Below are 23,344 nucleotides of genomic sequence, written 5' to 3'. Positions count from 1 at the left end.
TTATAGATATAATATAATGTATAGATATATTTGTAGATATCTAGCGTTGTGGTTAGGTTCTTTTCACAAGAGAAAACCAGGGTTTATACAATCGTGAGCCAAAGTTCGAAATTAAGCTGCCAACTCTCGGCGTACTTTTCGAGTCCTCTTTCCTATTTTTTTTTTTTTTTATTTCCTCCTGACTTCGCGTCGGTGTTTAACATCACTTTTGACACACACCAAAAAACCAGGTCATATATTATTATTTTCATTCAACAATACAGTAGATTTCATTTTGTTGATAAAAAAAATTGGTTTTATGTCACCGCAATTTAATTTACATCAAAATGAGGACACGTTGGTTTTTGTTTAAATAAATTTAACGCCAACAGCTAATTTCTGTCTATCGCGGTAAAATATAAAGTCATATATGAGTTCATCAATTTTACTGGACCAAATAAATGTTGATTTTTCAATTTAGTTCCGTTTTTTTTATGATTAATACGTTCTTTAACATAAAATATCTTTTCCATGAAGAATTACAGGCTTTAAATTATCTACTTACTTTTTAACGTGTTGTTTTTATTTTTAATACCACAGTCTTGTGTATTTTATTTTTATATTCACTTCTACTGAAATAATAAAAAAAAAAAACATTGCAAAAATGATCCCCAAGGGCTCAGCACGGTTGACTTGGTGTGAATATACACCGGTAAATGTTCACGGTGTAAAATATCGTACCATTGCACATTACAGAATTTAAAGACCTCTTAATGTCTTATTTTCACGCAAAATCGTTAATTTTACCGAATTAATCTAATTTCTTGATTCAATTCTAAAAAGAAATAATTAATGATGTTACTCATAACAGTAGCTACGTTCGTTAGATTAGTAATAGTTGTTATCGAAACAGTTATCAGTGAAAATTGTCAAATATCGTGATAATAATTTAAAATTCTACTATTAAAGTTTTTAAATCAGGAACACTTCATTTATCACCTTTGTTTTTTCAGTCAAAAGAACTATTTTAGTGAAGAAAAAAATTAATTAAAAAAAAAAAAATATTACATACTTACTCTAATGTTAAAAATTTTTTATGCAAATTAAAATTCTTAAAGCACATGAAAATTCTATGCTTGACTTTAAGCGCATTGATTCTTTTTAAAACTTCCAGACTTTATATGTAAATTTCAAAATTTACTTCCAACTTTTTAATATTTAAATTAAAAAGCTAAAAATTTATAAAATCATTAATTTTCACGCGGTAATTATAATAAATACTTGAATTATCCATTCATCGAGAAAATATTTGAGTATTGTAAATGATTTTATAATCGTTCTATTATCATTTGATTATTAAATTAATTGTAGGAACACAAATACTCGACAACGCTCGATGATAATTATTTGTCAATTATAATATTAACATATCATACTTGTTGGCTCGATAATTATTTCTCTTGCTCTCTTAAATTATAATAATTATCCTCTTGAAAGCGCCGGACCTTTTATTAATATCACTTAGGGGAACTATTCAACCGAAATAAAAGAAGTCACGTGTATACTCCGCAATTTAATAATAATAATAATTTATAATTACACTATAACCGTAGTCATTAAAATATGAATGAAAAATAATTGAAATTAATGTCTATGTTGGGTCTAAAGAAAGAGTTGAAAACTTGCAAGTTAAAAATTCACATCAAAATAATATTCTAGAACTTTGTATATTTTTTTAAGTGGTTTAATATGCAGCAACTGTACTTATAAATATTAGAAAATTTCTTAATATTTTTTTTTTTATAGAGAAATGAATTCACAAATTATTAACGCACCTTTAGAAAAATAATTGGTTAGATATTTTAAAATTCACTCTTATTTTTCATTCAGTTATTAGTGATTTAATCAACTAATAATTATACAGATCTTTGTACTTTGTTCTCACGAATATTAATAATTGAGTGTTGATCAGGCAGTGTATTTCTTTGGTGCAAATTGCTTTGGATACAAAGAGTAACCTTAAAGACTCTTGGGAAGGAGTGACTGTGTTAACTCAGTCCGACAACTAATTTACAGAGCAAAGAGTTTCCTTCAGCATAATATAGAAACACAAATACACAAATGAGTATTTATTTATCTTTTCGCTACAGAATATAGTCATTAAGCTGTTGGTGTCAAGTATTAGAAAGCTCGGCTGGCAGTAGCTTGTCGGCTTGGTACTCGCTTACCAACACCACAAATCCAAGTGTTTTAAAAAAACACACATAATGGCTCCCACCACGATGTAAACTCAAAAACAATAGTAGATTCCAATAGTTAATTAGAGAATTGGAATTGCCCTTCGTAGGCTTCGAGGGCAATGGCGAACAGCTGAGCAACCCGGTAAACAAAGCACAAATTCAATTCAATTCAATTAAAAAGCTCCGTGAAATTTCAAAGTAAAATTTAACTTGCTGAAAAAATGATTCTTGTTTTCAACATTTATGTAATATTAAACGGAAGTAATTAATTAATTTTTACTCACTCACATTCATAACAATACTATACATTAAGTACTAATAAATGATATAATAGAAGACCGATCAAAAACAAAGCTGATGGTACAAAACCACCGAAGTATTAATATGCTGTTAATTACTAATAATTATATATATTACACAATAATTCGAGCTTTCATTGATTCCAAAGTTGTCAAAGTGGATGTCAATCCTTAATACCGGTCCCATTATTTACTTGCTAATGCACGGAAAGGAAATTCTGGAAATTTTTATAATGCTACCGGAAAAAATTTTATTAAATTAGGAAAACAGTTCCCATAATTTTCTTTTTGTGTAACTGATCAATTAATCTGCTAGACAATGCACTAAATATCTGGAAAAAAAAAAAAAAAAAAAAAAAAAAGTTGTTTGTACGTCAGTAAGTTACAGAATTTAATAATAATAAAAAAATGTTTAATTCAACCGAATAAAAATTGCTCAATGTATCGATCATAACTCTTCGTACTGTTCACCTACAGATTGAATAGCTTATGGTATATTATATTATATTATAACAAACACAGTCAACAACCAATAATCAATAAAAAGTCATTGACACTCCGGATATCGAGGAACTTCGAACGAATTTTCGCTATTATGAAATAGTAACAATATTATGATTTTATTTTATTTTATTGTTACAAGCTTTTGATCGTCAATTGAATTTTCAGCTGCTTGCCAGTGCGACACGGTCACGCAACTCGATAAAATTCGTATTATTACTCGGTGTAACAAAATGAAAGTATCGGAAATCCAGAGTACAGAGTTATGGTATCCGGGGGAATTGCTTTGGATTATATAGGACTGCATGTATACTTTTTTTCAAATTTCCGCTTTTATAGTATCTGTATAAAGTAACAAAATAATATTAACAGTAATAATGTCTGCAACATCAGCTTTATACATATATATTACGGCTATCAACAAAATACGTTTTCATTTTTCTTTACTTTTATTTACTTATCTTTTTCTTCACTCTCTCTCTCTCTCCTTCATTTTAACTTTTTTTTCGTTTCAAGAAAAATATGAGTATGAGCTGAAAAGAATAATGTGCTACATAATTTCAAGAGTGTAAAAAAAGGGTATATATGTATGTTTTTTATAACGCCGGTAATACTACGTAGTGTATAACACATTATGACACTGTACTTTAGTACTCGGTTTTATTTATCATTTATTATTTATTGCGACACAATACTTTACACCTATACCGTATAGTTGCAAATTATATAAGAAAAACTGAATGACTTATTTTCAATAGACAATAAAATAATTTAATTTTTCCGCAAGACAAAAAATGATATCGTTATTTATTCCATCTAAGTTAATTTTGTACAATATATACTGTTCACTTTCCAATGTTTGTTCATACTATTAGCACTTATTTGCTTGAGCGTTTTGTAAGCTCCATTAGAATTACAATCCTCTTTTACTGAGTATATATTTGTTCATAAGACTCGTGTAAGCTTTTTGAATGTTGAAATAGTTTATTTCAACCGCAGATAATTAACTTTCGTTTATACAATTCACTTTGATGAATATTTTCAGTTCTAGAAGCACATATAGTTTATGATTGAACGCTATAATTTTAATTTATTATCATTTGAGACTTATTAGTAAATTAAAACTCAAAAAGATTAGTGTATTTTAAAGGATTACAAAATGATCAATTATTAAAATACTCGGAGATAACATTTTATAATGCTTCAAAGCTATTGACAAATTAATCATTGCTAATAGGCAAACTTTATAACCGAAAATAAACACAAAAAATTTTTAAACTTTTAATAAAAACATGAGTACATTAATTACTGGTATTTTTTATTTTTTAAGGTTATTTTTTTATGAAATAACAATCTCCGAGATTGATAAAAATAATTAGCACTTAGCACGGAAATTTAGCCGATAATGGCTAATTAAAATTTTAGTACACTAGACTTAACACGCTCGCTTCGCTCGCCTTCATTCTTTTAAAAATCCCGCCACTATCTCAGTCGACAAATCAACAACCGAATAAAATAGTCACAGAAGTGACGTAAAACGATACGACATCCGGCCATCAACTTTTTAGAAGAGGATCAAAAAAGTAATACATTATTAACAACCCGTCAGTATAACCTCAACATTTTTCTTCATTAATTCCTGGAAAGGTATTTTTTCTTCGTTATGGACTTCTTGTGATTCATACTTTTTTTTTTTTATTTTCAAACTAGGTACTTTATTAAAAAATCTAGAAATCGGTTGACCGCGCAGGCCAATCCTATGAACTTTTCACTAAGTTTGAATTTGGAGCGCCTTAAAATGCGTTTCTCGATTAATATTTGAGCTTGAAAAGCTTAAAGCATATTTTTTATATTTTGAGTTTTTCGATGAAAACTCGGCATTTGAAAATCGGATCGAAATCAATAACTTCCCTTTAGTGGAAAATTTTAAATTTTCTTCGCCGAAAGTTAAAAATTAAAATGACAATAAAACCAAGTACAACTATCAGTTTATGCGAAGTAAACATCTGCACATGTACACTGTTCAATATTGCTTGAAAATGGCCTTCCCTTTGCTGGGACAGCCATTAGCTATCACCTCTTTATTGCCGTGTTTATACTACACAACACACACCCGAAAGGACAACTTTTACCCTATTAAAAATTGTACTAATATGGCCGGGTCTGGTCGTATATGACTATATTAAGTCACATTAGGACATATATACGGCTTGTTATATCCAATTTTTATATCAGACCACATATGGAAATTTTAAAACACATGGAAATGTCAAAGAATTTTTTTATGGGACTTTACTTATGTAGTTATCACTGTTTTCTCTAGATAACGAATATAGACAGTATAACTAATTCAGTTGCGTACATTACGTGCATAATACAGACTATTAGCTACTATTTTACTGAAACTCAAACCTAATATGTATCCATTAAATAATACATTGGCTAGGAACTCAAAGGAAATTAAATATAAATTTAGTTGTAACGATAATATTATAGCAGTAACCACTGAACACAATGTCATCTCCAACATTATTTCAATATATTATACAATATGTTATACCACAGAGTACATCAACGCGTGACGGCTTTGAACCAATATTGTTACTGTTTATTTAGAAGTATATTTATGACAAATCATACATATTGATGGAAAGAGTTGCGTAGTTATTGTAATTATTTTAAATTGATATAAGAGACTTCAAGTTATAATTTGAGCTTTACCGAATAGTTAACTTGAATTCAGTGACACAGATTGTAAAGCAATTCAATCATTCCTTTGAGAATTAACATCACACATTACGATTATGATACCTTTAGATATGATAAATGATTGAGATGTAATAAGTGTTATTTACGATACTGAAATTTCCACTTACTGTTAGTCGAGTGAATTAAAGCTTATTGCATAATTTGCAGGTGGCATGGCTTCAAGTAAATACACAGACAATACTAACGATTGCCATTCACGTTATTACCAAGAACCACAGAATTGCAGTCACACATAGTGATCATAGGATATGGTACTTGCACATACGAGACGTTCGTGAAAGCGATCAAGGCGATTACATGTGTCAAATAAATACCGATCCAATGATTAGCCAAGTTGGCCAACTCAAAGTTGTAGGTATGTCTATTGGGGGTTCTATACATTTATTAGTCTACTTTGTTTCAACGTTTATCTGCAGAAAATTATAATAACAATAACAACAACAATAATAATAATAATAATAATGATAATAATAAATATAAATTTATATTTAATAATCAGTGCCTCCGGATATCCTGGACTATCCAACAAGCACAGATATGGTTGTAAGAGAGGGCAGTAATGTAACATTACGTTGTGCTGCTTCTGGATCACCGCAACCAAATATCACATGGAAACGAGAATCCGGTGAGGCTATTGCTTTAGGGGTGAATGACGAAGGTAATTAAACACGTTATGTATTTATTATTCACTATTATATTAATTGCATGTTTTATTCACGAATATCATGATTCACATTTGCTATTAATGATCTATTTTAATTAAAATAATATTTATAATAACATAAATATTTATACAGTTGAGTTTGGAATTATAAAAGCTTAAATACAATTATGTTGTCGAAGGATTATAATCGTTACTTCAATTGTAACAAATTAATGTAAATCCATCCAATTTTTAAAATAATTCATTAAAAGTATTTTTAATTATTAACAATAATAATTTAGTTAAAAGCTTTTTATAATTTCCTTTCATAAGAGTTCATATCATTTTTTTAATTAATCATATATATTTTTATTTCTTCAATTTTACGCTCAAGTTTATTATGGCAAATAGATACTTAATATAAAAAATATTTACATATTTAAAATTACAAAAAATTCTTTACTAAATGAAAATTAAAATTTTATTTATCCGTAATAATAGTAAGAAGTCCTTCGATCATTATTATAGTTATTATTATTATTATCATTACTATAGTTTTAATAACGATTGCTTATTGAGGTTGGCAATATACCAATTTCTATTATTTAACGATCCCAAAGTTATCAAAGTAACTTTGGTTCCCGACTGTTAGTAAAGCCAAAGATTACAACTAAGAGAATCTCAGTCAGCAAAAGTAACATCAGCAAAGCAGTAAGAGGAAGTCCACTTAGCGAGTAGCGAGTTGAGCTTTAACAAGAATCACGAATTTACCGAAGCACGAACTGATTCGCCGTGCTTATCATCAACACCGACTTAAACTAAAAACTAAAAACTAAAAAAAGTTAGCGAAACTTGAACCAATCGACCCGGCGTATCAGTGTAAGACGTTCGAGCCTTTTAATATTATCGAATTATCAAATTCACTCAATCGAGGTAAGAGTCTATACTATTAAATATTATATAGCAGTCATCTAGAGCAACTTAGCAACTTGTTGCTTAAGAGCTACTCTGGAGTCATCGAAGCCTAGGGTAATTGTACCTCTTCATTCTCATCTACGTTCAACAAAAGGGGCTTCTGTGTCGCTTTAGCTTCTATTCTGCTCCTGGTTGAACTTTGCTCCTAAAAATCACGAGACTCTCATTCGATAGTATGTGCCATTTGCGTCAGTACTTAAACTAAACCCTGCTCCTAATTGACTAAATCTTATTAAGAGTTTATTATTGTATTTTTTTAAAATACAATAATGATAAAAAATTTAGGGAACGTTTAAATTAATAGGATGCGTAAAAATAATGTGACATTGAATGATGCTCCGTATGTAATATCCCGGATAATAAATGTGGTCATACCCAAACAAGTGGGAAAGGAAAATAAAATTATGTTGTGGTCGTGTTTGATGGTAAGCCACATACATCACGTCTCTTCACAGAGACAGATAGACAGACAGACAGATAGACTAAGAGGGAAACTATCACGCGACACATTAATGATAAATTACATTTTGCAACTCAGAAAGTTTGCATCTAGCAAGTCGTGACTGAGGACTATCGTGATCTAGAGAATTCAATTGACAATAAATAATCACAATGGTAATGATAATGATAATTATGATGAAAACGGTGGTGTTCTTCAAATAAAACTCAAAAGAATAGTAGCGTGCTACCGTTAAATATAATAACAAGCTATTAATTTATGTCGGAGGAATTTGCTCTATCGATAAATATGAAAGTGAGAAGCTGTTAGTTAGCTTGCTAGTGTATATTTCATAGGAAGTTTTTGTGTTAAAGAAGTGACGACAAAGGTGCGAATCAATCAGCAACAGGGTCTCTGAACGCAGTTACAAAACTTCATGGTAGTTAAGCACGCTATCGCGATACACACACTCAACTCAATTATCGTGTTGCGGGGCTATGAGTTGCCATCAGATAACCCAACAGAGATCACTCTCCATGTATATGTGATTCATTTTACCGATTAAATTCTCATGCAACTTCTTTGCGCGGTAGAAAACAAAAAAAACTATCCTTCTTTATCATTTAAGTAAATAATCCCTTAATGCTTGATAATGAATTTATTAGGTTAGTGTGGTTATTTCTTATCGAAAGATTCATTTTTTTTTTCTTGAAAGAATAATAAGTTTACTTTAATAATTTTCTTGTCGTGATTTAGTTTTTTCATTAAATAAACTTTAGTATTTTAATTACTAGCAGACTCGAAAATACTATATATGTGGGTCTGCTGAAAGTTAGTGCTTAGATTAAATAGTTTTTATACTAGTGCTATAACAGTCACGGAGAAGTTGAGAGGTAATGTGAATAGAGTACAATAGGCACAAAAAACATGTGGTCTTTGTTAAATGTTTCACTGTACTCGGGATGTCAACAGTTTGCTATTGAATATTTATCATTTTAATGGGGTTAGTTTATATCAAGATTTGAAATTAAATTAGAGAATATATATATTCATTTGATAAATAGCAATTAATATATATTAATTTGATAAATAGCATAAAAACATTTTAAAGTTGTACAAGTTATTTATGAAAAAAATTATTTAAATAAAAATTCTTTTTACAAAAAAATTTATTTTTAAATTAAATGTCAACTATAATTTTTAGACTAACGAATAAGTTTAAAATTAATTTAACTAAATATCAAAACTATTTAATACATAAATAAAATATTTAATATTAATTTAATAAGCATGATAAATGAAATGAATAACTGGTGTCATTCGATAATAAAGAATGATGAATATTAACAATGTTCAACAGCTGTATCGAGTATTAATGGATCAACATTGAACATAACGAGGGTAAATCGACTTCACATGGGAGCATATCTGTGCATCGCCTCCAATGGGGTACCACCGAGTGTCAGCAAGAGAATAATGCTCATCGTTCATTGTGAGTAGTCTGTATTGACATATCTGTCTGAACTTAATAACATAAACGAGAGCTTTAATTGTCATTTGCGGTCATCGAACATCAATGAACCCCTATACTCCTCCTGTACACCTATAGGCGTGTGTTTCACGTCACCAAGATATATAGTGATAATAAAGTAATAATAATAATGGCAATGGTAATAAAGTAAAAAAGATATAAAGGAGGAGAAAATAGGTTGTTAGTCCGACAGTTGACTGTTACTAATATTAAGAATCCCAGAACGGCTCTCTAGAGAGACATTGACGGTAAAACCTATTTTTCTGTTTGTATTTATAGATATACCTATCTTTTTACTTACTTTTTTCCCCTCTTACGCCAAATATACTGTCAGAGTTTTTATCCGCTCATTCGTCTCTTTTGCGTCCCACGGGTTTCTGTCTTCAGTTTCCGGTTCATCTGAGAAAGAAGTTAAATTATTGTTCAAATGCCAATAGTAGTGCTACGGTTATATATACATATAGAGGGTAAAAACGGAAATCTCCGACAAAAAGTACACTTTTTTATCTTGGCTTCACTAAATCTCTTACTTTTCACTTATGTTTTAAGACAATAAGATAAATTTTCAATTGCCGTTAAAAAATTTTCTGCAAATTAGACATTTTAGATTAATAAAAAAATTTTTTTCAATCTATTAAAATTAATTTTAATGTTTTAATAAAAATTTTTCTGGCTCTAAAACAACTTCGGTTATTCTTCTAATTTCATTGTATAATATATTTTTGAAAAAAAAGTCAAATTTCAATTACTTTAAATTACTGATTTCGTATTTACTGAAATTTTGGACTGTCCTATTTCTCCCAATTATTTCCTGAACAACCTAGGACAATCTCCCTCTGAGTATTTATCTTATATGTATTACGTCATATCTGTTGCATGTACACAAACTGAGAAAATGAGGTTGAGCGAGAGAGGATGGGTTTAATCTCAGTAGAACAAAAGGGAGCATTGTTCAGCTGTTGATTTATTTGTATTAATGTTGCAGTTCCACCGATGATAATGATACAAAATCAGTTGGTAGGAGCGCAAGAAGGACAGGACATGACACTTGAATGCGACTCCGAGGCATATCCTAAGGCTATTAATTATTGGACTCGTGAGAATGATTCGGTTATATCAAATGGTAAATATCCGTTATAATTTTATTGATTGGTACCTAAATGATTGATTATGACATAACTTAATATCCATGACTGTCAGATATTTGTAAGTTTATCACAGCCATGGTAGTAGCGTGCGCTAAATTTAGTCATACTATCGTGGTAAATTAGGGTTTGCACGTCGGTGCGTCAAGAGTAGATAGAGGAACCCCATCAACACTGTGTCCTATGCAGATTAATAAATCAACGCTCTGTTAATGCGACTGACTTATCCTGCAATGTGCGTTTGCGGATCCACCCACTGCCAGGGATATGTGTTTGTCTCTTTAACAGGAACTTTTGTGTCCGAGCGTCAGTTGATGCGTATTCGTTAGTTACATGTATTTAGTTCATTAAGGCAACACAAAGTTTTCAGTTTAGGGGTTTTGTGCACCTCCACTTAATTTGTATTCTTGCTGAATACTGTTAAATTCAGTCAATTTAGTTAACTAATTTGTTTTACCTTTTTTTCCTCTTTTACTTATGGATAATATTAGTTTTTAATGTCTAAATTTGTTAATGATAGTTTTATGTGACTAAAAAATTTTTAAATATTCAAATTTTTATCTTTTCTTAATTAACGAAAAAAGACATTAAAAGAAAATTTTTTATTTGCTTTTCCGAGCAAAATAACATTGGTCAGTAAGGTAAAATTTATCAGCCCTTACGGTTCTCTGGAGCCATAAAGGTGGTAACTATTATACGCCCTCATGACGTATGTAATGCGATAAAACATTATTTATTGTTCTTTAAAATGCTGTAAAAAATTTTTTGATGTATTTTTTTACTATGAAATTATTACGCCACACGCGGTTATGAGCCAACATAAGCAAAAAATTTGTTCTCACCGTGTGCATTGTAACTTCTCTTCAGAAGATTGAAGTTAAAAATGTAATACAATTCTTATCGTAAAATTCTTCACGCTGCCTTTTTTTATTTATAGCAATGTTCATAAAAATTGTTTTAAACCAAGTATAAAAAGAGCGGCTTGATATTAGACAAAAGAAAAATCAATTTCAAGGGAGAATAAGTTTTGAGGTAAATACAGTTTAAATTTAAATGAAAGTCATGAATATTTGGGCGCATACTTTACTTTGACTTTGAAGCTAAAAAATTTTGAATGAAAAACTTTTAAACTAAAAAATAAGTTAATGATTAAATTGAAAAATCCGAGAATAATGAAAAATATTATTCAATTAGCTTAGAAATGATTAAAATGTAATTTAGATAAATCTAAATAATAAATAGAGTCACAGTTAAGTGGGTTTAATTAAACCGAGATTAGATGATAAATATGATGACGTATATTGTAGATAAATATCTGGCGGAGTTTATCATGACTAGAGGGAAACATTAAAAAATAGTATAATAAAAGTTTGTAAACTAGATTTTATAATCTACGTCTTGCTGAGGTATAAAAGTGGAAATAATACGGTGCGAAACGTTAATTTCATTTTGATGACAAAAAAGTAAAGTCGGTGTGACGCCTGTCGGGCGCATGTGCCTCCTGCCCGGAATCCTTGTTTTCCTCTTGCCCCTCTTGCTGACTTCCTCCAAGACTCTTTATCTTTATCTTTTACAACACTTTTTTTGTCTCATTCTATGCCAGGGATCTCGACTACTTTTACTCAGTATAGAACTGAACATCCCAAGAATTACGGGTCAACTTTTTTGCTCAACATGAGACTCGGCTCTTTTTCCTATCCGGGAAAAATGCATTCTGAATGTGGATTGTATCTACCAAGTCTGACGTTGTTATTGCGACTCGATTTAACAATGCTTTTGTTGTATAATCATAACAATAAATTAATAAATATTACAATTACAATTGCAATAAAAATTAAAATTAAAAAATGACAAAATTAATTTAAATTCAAAAATTATTCTCAATTTATGGAAATAACTTTTCCTTTGCTTATGCAAAGCAGGTGAGATAAATTAAATGTAAATATATAATTAATGAGTTGGAATAGTAATAATAATATTAATAATAATAACAATAATAATAATAATAAATGAATAGCAGAGTGATGGATGAAAATAATTGAGTTAGAAGGCAAAGGGTATTATATTTTAAGATGTATAAATAGAAAAGAGAATTTAAGATATTTCGAAATGAATAAGTGAATGTAAGAGAGTAACTTATGGCGAAAACTTACTTACTTGAAAAATATATACGTATAATTTCTTTGGAAAGAGTTTTCTGTAGCGTATAGAAGCTGAGAGGAGCACCAGTCGTATTCTTGGGAAAACCTAGTCAACCTGATGCGACGACAGAGACCGTGTTTAGATCGTAGTTCAACGTCGTTAAACTTTTTCATCTTCTTTTCAAACTCTAAGCCGATGAAAGTTTTTCTTCCGCTCACCAGAATTCAACCGCCACTACATAAATGCATTTTTCTGTTGAAACTCTTTCGTTTTCTTCTGTTAAACTTTTCATATATATCTATTCTTCCACATATTGTTTTCTATATTTATTCACTGCCTCTAAAATTATTATTTCAATTAAACTTTATGCTTTTCTTAGACTTTATAATTTCACTTCGGAGCTTTTATAAGTTATCCTATCAATTTCATCCAATCGTTAGACTTCTTTTAATTGACTTTCAATTTTCGCACAATGAACTTCTAAGTGAGTATGTATTAAAGACCGTGTAGCTCTAATTACATCACCGGTCATTTAACATTGGGAAAATCTTAATTATATCGTTCTCTCCAACTAACTACTCACTGCACGGCGCTAAATTTTTCTTTTAAAGTAAAAGCAAAGGATATATTTTTCAGGTTATTATCCTCTGATTTTTTTTTTTTTTTTTTTACAAAAAAATTATCAAGTACTTCAGAAAAAGTAGTGAAATAAAAATAAAGTATATTTCATGGATTACTAGTGTTTTCTTGCAGATTAATATGGTATTAACTTGACAAGAATTTTGTAATTTTAATTAAAAGATCACAAATATTTCGTTTTATGGTTTTGTTTTATTGATTACTGACGGTTCCTTTACATTCACTTAATAGGTACATAAGTCGGTAAAGGTCAGGTATAAGATGCTCGGCGAGCTTGGTCATGGGTTTGTCAGTAAGCAAAGCGCTCGGCGAGCGTGTTCAATGGTAACTGGTAACTGAAGCGCTCGGCGAGCTTGTTCAAAGGTAACTGTCTTACTCGATTTTTCGTCCAACTATCGTCAGTCAGAGAGTGCAATTTTGGGAAGGGTATTTTGGTTTTTGGTTGGTGGAAAATAACTAGGGTTGGGGAATTGTTGCTAAACGAGAGGATCCTGGAAAGGGTATTATTTATTTAACGCAGGGTTGTTTAAACGAAGCGTGGGAAGGTTTGCTAAGTTGGAAAATAGTCTGGTAAACATCTGATAAACAGATGGGTTATAAAATTTTGACCGTTTGTGTCGAAGGTTAGTCTCAGTCATTAAAGGGATTATTTTACAATAGGAATTACTTGAGTTAGACTGTCATAAATTTCCGAATTTTAAGTTTTATAACGTCTTGGTGAAAGTCTGTCGAAATATTTTAGAAAACATGAGTAAACTTAAAAATACATCACAATTTTCTCTTAACTTATAAAAAACTAAAGTACATAACTGAACAACTAGAGAGAAATAAAATATTACTGTCAACCATATTTTGTTACTAAACTTTAATATTAAATATTTAAGATATGATCCGGTCGATTTATACCGAGTTATTTGTACACGAGTTATGCTGACATGAGGTGATTAAAGTCAATTTTTTTTTTTTGTAACAATTTTTTCATTAATTTTTATTTACTTTTTTTTTACTTAATATTTACTATAAAAAAATTGTACTATAAGTAGAATTTTTTCGTTTAATTTTTCTTACTTTAAACACAACTGATTGGCGGCTATTTATTATTGTTCTTTATTTCTTACTTGCACAGTAATTGGATCAAGACATTTTTTGCTGCATTGCTGTTCTGTTAAATCAATTTTAATTAATCTTTAATAAAAGAAAATAATTGCTTTACATTTCTCTACTCTCTTTTCATTATCGTAAAAACCCTTCAATTTTTTTTTTTTTCACTAAAACGTCAAAAAATTTTTATAAATCAATTCCTGAACATGATTTAAAAGAAAAATGATTTATTTACTCTTCAAATGGATTTTTATTACACACATACTAGAACTGTTTTATCTCTCATTCATTATCGGATTTCCAGGCGACAAGAATTTATTAAATCCTGAAAAAATATTGTCGCGGAATAACTTGTACTACAACCAGCATCACCATTATAATCATTGCATTTATTTATTCACCCAATGTAATTAATAGAGAATTATTTAAATTCCGCGGTTGCCCGAAAAAGTTTAGCGATTTAACAGTGATAACGTTATTTCCGCCTCAGGAATTTCATGCACGTATTTGTTCTGGAATTCAGTGAGTAGTCTCATGTAAGCAGAAAATTCTCTTTCTATTCGTAGAACCCTCATCGATTCACCGGTTGATGTAATACGTTTTTCACGTGATTCTACCAAAACCGATTTTTCCTCTACGTTCTCATACATCCAAGATTTCCCATTTTGGTTCAACCAAAAAATATATAATAAACAAAAACTCTTCAGAGAGAAAAAAAAACTAATCAAGAGCATAAAAAATTTCCGGCTATTTTTAAAAATGTTTTTTCTCTATTTATCTATTTACATACTAATACATAAATTTCTTTTCCAGGTGAAAAATATGAGTTTTTCTCCCACTCAGATAGTTTACAAATGAACGAGTACAAAGTTCACATGAAATTAACGATAAAAAGAGTAGAACTGGCGGACTACGGATCGTATAAATGCATTTCCAAAAATTCTCTCGGGGCTACGGATGGTACTATCAAATTTTACCGTACGTATACTTTTAATCTTAGAAATAAAAATAATAAAATATCAATTGCTTTAGAAAACTATGTTCCAAGTAAAATAAAGATTTATCTAAGTAACCAAATAACTCTCGATAATATGTGAGCGCTTGCAGAGCAAACAGATTCATTCGTACCGTTCAACCATAATGCATTTGTTAAACAAACCGATAATTTGATTTATAATTACGTTTGATCACGCGGAATCATCCGTGGAGTTTATTTTTAAATTTAAAAGTAAAAAGTCTTTACTGCTTTAAAACTACACCCAAGCGAGATACGATAAATTTTTCTACTCAAACTTTTATACCCTCTCTTTTAGTATCAAATAGACTAACTCAGTATCTCTTTATCCTTATCTTTTAACTCTTTGCTCTCTACTAAGAGAAACGATAGTAGTGTTAGTTGTGAGATGTATCAGTCCAATAACGATCATAACTTTCAATTGAACTGTATACTAAAAAATAAAAATAAAATAACTGAGAAAATAAGTTGATACTAATTTTTTTTTATTTTCAACGTCTCAAGTTTTCAGTCACGTTTTCAAGTTGTTCTTTAGATGATAAATTTATAAAATAAAATTAGTCGTGAATTTTTTTACTTTTAATTTAACTCGTTATTTACTGCACTATCATTTTTTAAGCGTATAAATCAATAAATCTACAGGGCAAAAATAACTGAATTGTGACGAGTTACGAAAAGTTTTATTTTTAGTTTGTATCAAAAATTTAAATGCAATATTTATAGTTGCGTCACAAGAATTTAATTGGCTAAGACTTCACTTTATGTTAAATCAAATTCAATAGTATTTTTAAAAATCAATGAGTAAATTATTTTTCAATACTACTCTCATTTATTTTATAAATGAAAACGTTATATTTAAGTAGCAATTTTATTTACATTTAATTTATCAGTTTTGGCTATTAAATTATCGACATTTCTATTTTTTGTAAGCAAAAAATATACTTATATATTTATTAAATGGATGTAAAAAAAATACTCTTACCCCTAATATTTATTCCTTGTGAAATGATATTTCTACTTGACTGTTAAAATTTATCCGGGTAAATTATATTAGCTATGTTTTTTCCGGTAGAATTTTCACCAATGGTACTTTTATCGATTACTGTCACATTTAACTTGAGCACTTCCGAACGCACTGATAATATCAATTACCGTTTTACGTTAGTAATATTTTCAATGCTGACTTAGTCGTTCTTACTACCCTTGGAAATAGTAAAAATTTATATTTAAAATCCTAATATTAAAAATAATCATTGATTAAGTGTATATATATATATATATATATATATATATATATATATATATATATATATATATATATACAACAAATTTATTTCCATATTGGTTATTTTTCTATCAAAAAAATCCTACTATTATAATTATTTGATCTAATAAGCTTCCATCGATCGATAAAAAAAAATTTTAGACCCAATAAATCTAAAGATAAAAAAAATCTGATAAAACCTAAAATAAAAAATTAAGCCCAACTGTGTTAACAAAAAACCTTAATTATTACAAACATTAGTATAACTATATAGTTCGTACGTAAACGGTAATAACGTTATCATGACGCAAAAAAAAAAAAAAAGCTGGCTAAAAGCCAATACCCAATTCTGGCGGTTAAATTTCTTAAAATACAAATTGCTGAACTGAAACGTATAAATCGTTATTATAATTTAACGGTGCAAGAGCCTTAACTTTGTAAAGTTAGATAAATCGGGCAGCTAATTTCATAAAGTTCGCCGCTGTGAGTAAGTATGTTGAGTTAATTTTGAGATAGCAACAGCTGGTTAGACCGACATTGGCTGATGCACAATGACACATTGTTCATATACTGTAAAGTGACTGGGGTAGTCGTAGCCTGTACTAGTAAACTCGTCTAGTCAAGTGTAGTCTAGTCTAGTCAACTTCACTCTAGTCTAGACTTTTATGTGTCGATGCGAATTTAAAATGCTTTACATTAATGTCAATATGCGCTGTAATTTTTTTATTATTGTTTATTTTTAGTATGTACTCTTTTCTGCTGTCAAGCTATATATACTTCATATTAATAATACAATATTAATTTTTCCAACATACGTAAGGGAAGTGGGTCAAAATATATATTGAAGATATTAAGAGAATGTCAGTGTGTAGCGAACCTTTTAATAACTGCACTTATGAAATTTTATATTTAAACTTAAGACAACGATTTTTATAAAATTAACTAAATTAGTTTGAGATGAACTTTCACGTACTTTAACCTGAAATATAATTACATATAGTTAATATTGTCTTACAAGACTTATAATATAATGGATATTATTATCATGGAGACATTAATGCATGATGCTTGTTTAAATAAAGGAGACATTTAAAAATGGATTTATCCAAAGAGATTTAGCTTAGAGAAAAATGGACAGTCGATAAGATATATGGAGCAAGAAACTGCACAGATTTGGTAGTTTTTTTCAGTCGTTCAAACGTTCATTCGTTCGTTAGTTTTTCGTTTTTATTTTGTGTTCGTTTGTCAAAGCGATTTCCAAAGAATTTCTTCCCGTTGTGTTTCTCCTACGGCAGTAAGTTGCCTAACCTAAGTAAAAAGTACTGCCGTGCGATTGTCAGAATGAACCCGCTGAAAAATGCATCCAATGCAAAATCAGATCGTGAGTTTCCTTTCCTTTCTGTCGACGATAAAGAGCGTGGTCTTAACTCGTGGTATTTTAACATTAGATATATACATATATATATATATATATATATATATATATATATATATATATATATATATATATATATATATATATATATATATATATATATATATTATATAAGCTAAGGCTGAAGAAAAGATAAATTATAGAGACGAATACGAATGGAAATGAAGGATTTGATAGACGAGTTTTGAAATTATTTAAATATTTAGGTCACTCGCATATCTTATTACTATCGCTGAATTTAAAATCAAGTGAATTTGTTACAGAAAACTTATAATTTATTATTTTTAATTAAAAATCATTAAATCAATTAATTAGTTACGAAAAATTAAATCCTCTAAAGACCGAATCGAAATAATCTTTTTAAAATTTATTTATTCGTAGAAGCTTGCAGTTGTATTTGTATTTGTATTAAATTATTCCATTGCTTTGATAAATTATCCCGTGTTCAATGCATCAGCAATTTGTTTTCGAATTGAGGATGTTGGGCGAACAGTTTCTGTGAATAGTTAACAGATCAGAGAGAAAGCAATGACACTACTAGTTGTATAGCTCACTATACTCCTTGCCGAGTTGGTATTAGGCGTACTTTGGATTCAGCATTAAACAGACAAGTGGCAAGTTTGGAGAGAGAATATCAAACTTTACAATACCCTCACACTCACTACTGTCTCTCTCTCTTTAACTCGCTGCTATTTTTCTTCTCTCTTATTGTCTGCACAACTATACTCTACTAAGTTAACCAAAGTTTGCCTAGCTTGACAATTTAATAAATTAAATTTGAGATAATAAAACAACATATTTCATTATTGACAATCTCTAAATTTGAGTTTTCTCATATCAATATAATATAAATTTATTGAATTATTTTTTTTTAATAAAAGTTTTAGTTTTGTTTCATATAACAAAATAATAATAATAATAATAATAATAATAATAATAATAATAATATTTAAGGTATCGAAACGCCAACAACTCAACCACCAACAACAACTACTCCAATACCTTCCACAGAAGTGAGAGGTAATAAAAAAATCATAAATAAAATACATGAATTTGTAAATATTATATAAAATAAATAAATTTTATTTACAGTGGAGAGTAAACTGAAACCACATCCGAAAATATCGCCAACAGTTGTATCAAACTTCAACGAAATAATTGATGCATCAAAAACATCCGAGAGCGAAAAACGTGGTAATCTGACTTCCTTTTATTTAAATGAAAGCTTTTAAATAAATATAACTAACGGGTTCATGAATACATAATTGATAACAGTTTTGGTAACCGGTGAAACTATAAGTTACTTACCCCGAGAGAAATATATATATATATGTATAAAAAATTTACAATTCGTCAAGGTAACTTTTAATAAGAGTGAATATAAATTTGGCAGAACATATTGAAACTACGAGTAACAATTTAAAAATTAAATTACACTTTCTACTCCTCCACGTAGCAACTATTCGTTTTGCGGAGGGAAGTAAAAGCTTATAGAAGCCACTGGGAATTCCATTGGAATAAAGGGGTTAGTCATGAGTTTGTCGGCCCGAAATCTAAATTCGTATCGTATACTGTTGCCATAAGCATCGCTTAACTTACTTCAACTAAGTGTGTACGTACGTGTGCGGGTAAACTTGTATGCGTGTTAAAACTTTTGTATTTTGATGCATTTCTCATAATCACATAAATGAACATACTAACCTTGTCATACAATATAATACATTAACTAATTCAATTATTCCGTGGAGTAACGTATAGGTTTGCAATTTTATTTATTAATTAACTAGTTTACTTCGGTCGTTATCAATTAGGCGAAAGTATTTTATGTTTTCATCTAACTAATATATTCTATGAATTTTGAATTTGATAAATAATACATGCCATCATTGAAAACCCGCTTCGTATCTAAGTCTTTACTTTATAATAATAATAACAACATTAATAAACATTACTTAATTAACAATTTTATAATCTATGGGCTCATATTAAAATTTTGACTAATTGACTGTTCTATTTAATTAGGTGCCCAATTACGCGAGAGACCTAAAACAAACGCCAAGAGTGGAAGGAAAAAAATTGATGACAGATTACAACAAACAGACGAAGCAGCGCGATCAATGTCTTCAAGAAGCGCTGGTATTTTATCAGTAACTCACTCTAATTTTGCTTTACTCACTATTATATTAACCGGATTTTTATAATTACTATTGTTACCAAAATTTGTACTTTTTTTTTTTCTTTAAATTATTTAAATTTTAGACAAAACTTTTCAATTACTAGCGATTAATTCATTACCATATAAATTAAATAATTTATCAAATAGTTGATCATTTAATATATTATATATAAAATGAATTAATTACTTAACTGATTAATTGGTTGATTTACCGACTGTTGAAGAAAGTAGCTTGTACATTCCGCACAATACAAATAAAAAAAAAATATCTTTGTACATAATATTGGTGTGAGTGATTGTTTATTAAAATATTATAAAAGTATCATTATGTTGTAAATAATATATAAAAATGATAATCAATATTTGTTACATCATAAGCTGTCGTTATCTGTAAATATTAAATCTTTCATCAATTGTTATCAGGGATAAGGATAATGAATGTTGTGTGATTTTACACAAATAATAATAATAATAATAATAATAATAATAATAATAATAAAATAAAAAGTATGTTGCTTTAGTTTTAAGTAAAAATTGAATGTACATAAAATTAAAAATGTATGGATGAAAATTATGTAAATATATATCGATATGTAAATTATATAGTGTCTCGACTCTCCCACGCAGAGTATTGAAATTGGAAGCACTTCGGGCCACTGACGTTAGAATATTGGCTGTGACCTAAATAACACTTCTGTAACAGCCAACCACTTTATCTGGATGAGTCGATTGCTAATATAACCATCCCTGAGAAGAAGAGCCACTAAATTCCTCTTATATGTAAACACCATACTGCTGATGTTAATTTTTCGAAAATTTTATAAATATCAGATCTTACCATCAGATCTCTTGCGAGAAAGAAAAATATAAATATATACATTGTAGCCATTTAGCGGCAAAAGTATGAATCACTATGAAATGTAAAAGTTGTAACCTTCCGTACACGGAAAGAACAAAATGACACTGGATATCATCCCAGATTATACTCATTATAATCTGGATTATAGTAGCTACTATCTGAAATTTTTTTTCACTCAGTATAATATGGGATGATATCTAGTGTCATCTTGTTCTTTCCGTGTAGTTGTCGTTTATTTATTTTGTATAAAGTAACTTTAAATAAATAAATATTGAAATGTATATTATATAGTTGAAAAATGAGTACCCGCGATTGAATTTATAAGTATGATTTTTTATGCAAAAAAAATTGTTTAATAATAGTTAAAAATGTAAATTATAGTTTTAATGCTGGTGAATTTACTTTTTCTCGAGTAATATAGGCAATTAATTCTAGAAGATTGTATATTTATTGTATGTTTTAAAATAATATATTTTGTAAAATTGTTTGATGTCCTGATAAGCTGATAAATATCGATTTTCAGTCATAGAGAACTAATTGAAGTTTTATAATTATAAGCAAAATACTTGAGTATCATTTTTGTTGAAATTGATGTAATTTGATAAGCTTTTAAAAGTTAAAGATGAATAGAAACACGAAAATTTGTTAAATAGGTCAATTCATTTTGTTTAATATTCAATATTATGATTCTATGTTATTACTGTTGAATTAAAAAAGTTTATTAATGAATTATTGATTTAACAATTTTTCACAGAAGTTATTTGAATATGATATATTTAATTTATAGAACAACGAAAATTTACAGTCGATTAAAAAAACTTGTTTCTTTTAATAATTGAAGATGAATAAAACACTGAATTTCTACTGGTAAAATTAATGTGAGCTATGGTTCAGGCCGAAAGATTAAATCACATAATTCTGCATAAATATTAATCGTAATCCTCGAGAAAATTGACGGTGATTATTTATAATTTTAATCGGGTAAATTTGTATTCTGCACATAAACAATTTAACTTAAAGCTTCTATTAAAAAATTATTATTAATCATAATTTTCTGTGGTAATTTTTTTTATTCAAACGAAGATTTAAATTTAAAGCTACTGTTAAATTTGGTATTTAAAATAATGTACGTTCCGAATTTAGAATATTCGGTACTAATAAAAGGTTGTACTACTTGTTATTTGATAAAAAAATTTTTTTATATTTTAATTATTCATATCATGCATTTATTAAAATTAAACTAAATTAATTTATCATTTGTTATCATTAAAACTTAAAAATATTAAAAATAATTATTGATCATAGTCTTACGCAAGGTTTGTTATCAGTCATCGGTAACGCACGACTCGATGATAATATTGTGAAATTTATAGTAAAAAATTAATCGATGTGAAAAATAAATTTGCTATTTTCTTATCGACGGCTACTCATTTGTCAGTTTTGTAAATAAAACGAGGAATAATATACAATACCGCAATTGGAGTATAAAATAAGACGAAGGTTGACTATAATAATTAGTAACATACAATAAATGAAAATGCTTTTAGATGTTAATAAATCACAAATTTTTTAACACGTGCTGATAAACTAAATATTTCACTATGACGTATGAAAATATATGATGAAGTAGAATGTAAAATATTTTTTTCAATGGATAATAAAATAATTTATTGTAAAATGTATTGTATAATAATATGATTAAGAAAAAAAATATATGTATTAAATTATATAAATTATTATTACATTCAATAATAATTTTTATTTTTATTTATTTAAATTATAAATTATAGTTTAAGTCTTTAAAAAAATAAAAATCATATCTAATATTTTTAAAATAAAATTTTACGCTTAAGAGCAGTTGATAGTTAATTTTTAAACGTTTTTTGTTCATGAATCCCATAATAAAATTGAGATGAAATGTATGTGGCATCAAACTATTCGTAACGTGATTGGTCGAATATATCATGAGCATGAAAATATATGCAAACGCTATAGTAAGGCGCGCGCTTGCGCGCGCAAATTTGAATTCTAGTCCTAATATTAAAATAGAGATGAAATGTATGTGAAACCAATTTATTCGTGATATGATTGGTTGAAAATAACTATTCTCATTCTGATTGGTTGAAAGGAAATATAATATACATAAATTCCACATAAATATATCATGACAATAAATATGAGGCGCGCGCTTG

At 28.6% G+C, this 23,344-nt stretch overlaps 1 protein-coding gene across 3 annotated transcripts in view; it reads left to right on the top strand.

Moving 5' to 3' along the window:
• The window catches only part of LOC141529389 (opioid-binding protein/cell adhesion molecule homolog), an 88,928-nt gene extending 66,098 nt beyond the window's left edge, over positions 1–22,830 (top strand). For 2 of the 3 annotated variants that reach the window (XM_074245892.1, XM_074245890.1), the window contains exons 3-10: positions 5,936–6,143; positions 6,288–6,446; positions 9,206–9,337; positions 10,362–10,499; positions 15,217–15,381; positions 19,072–19,137; positions 19,210–19,311; positions 20,140–22,830. In XM_074245892.1, the coding sequence (XP_074101993.1) occupies positions 5,936–6,143; positions 6,288–6,446; positions 9,206–9,337; positions 10,362–10,499; positions 15,217–15,381; positions 19,072–19,137; positions 19,210–19,311; positions 20,140–20,318 (1,149 nt within the window). In that variant the 3' untranslated portion in view covers positions 20,319–22,830. The remainder of the gene's footprint in view (positions 1–5,935; positions 6,144–6,287; positions 6,447–9,205; positions 9,338–10,361; positions 10,500–15,216; positions 15,382–19,071; positions 19,138–19,209; positions 19,312–20,139) is intronic. The other variant, XM_074245891.1, reaches the window with a different exon arrangement.
• The last annotated feature ends 514 nt before the right edge of the window (positions 22,831–23,344 follow it).

The sequence above is a fragment of the Cotesia typhae genome, unplaced genomic scaffold (assembly GCF_013202065.1).
Source record: "Cotesia typhae breed Kobodo isofemale line unplaced genomic scaffold, CoteBio_Ctyphae contig_48, whole genome shotgun sequence".
Lineage (NCBI taxonomy): Eukaryota > Metazoa > Arthropoda > Insecta > Hymenoptera > Braconidae > Cotesia > Cotesia typhae.
This window is presented reverse-complemented; position numbering and strand designations above follow the sequence as displayed.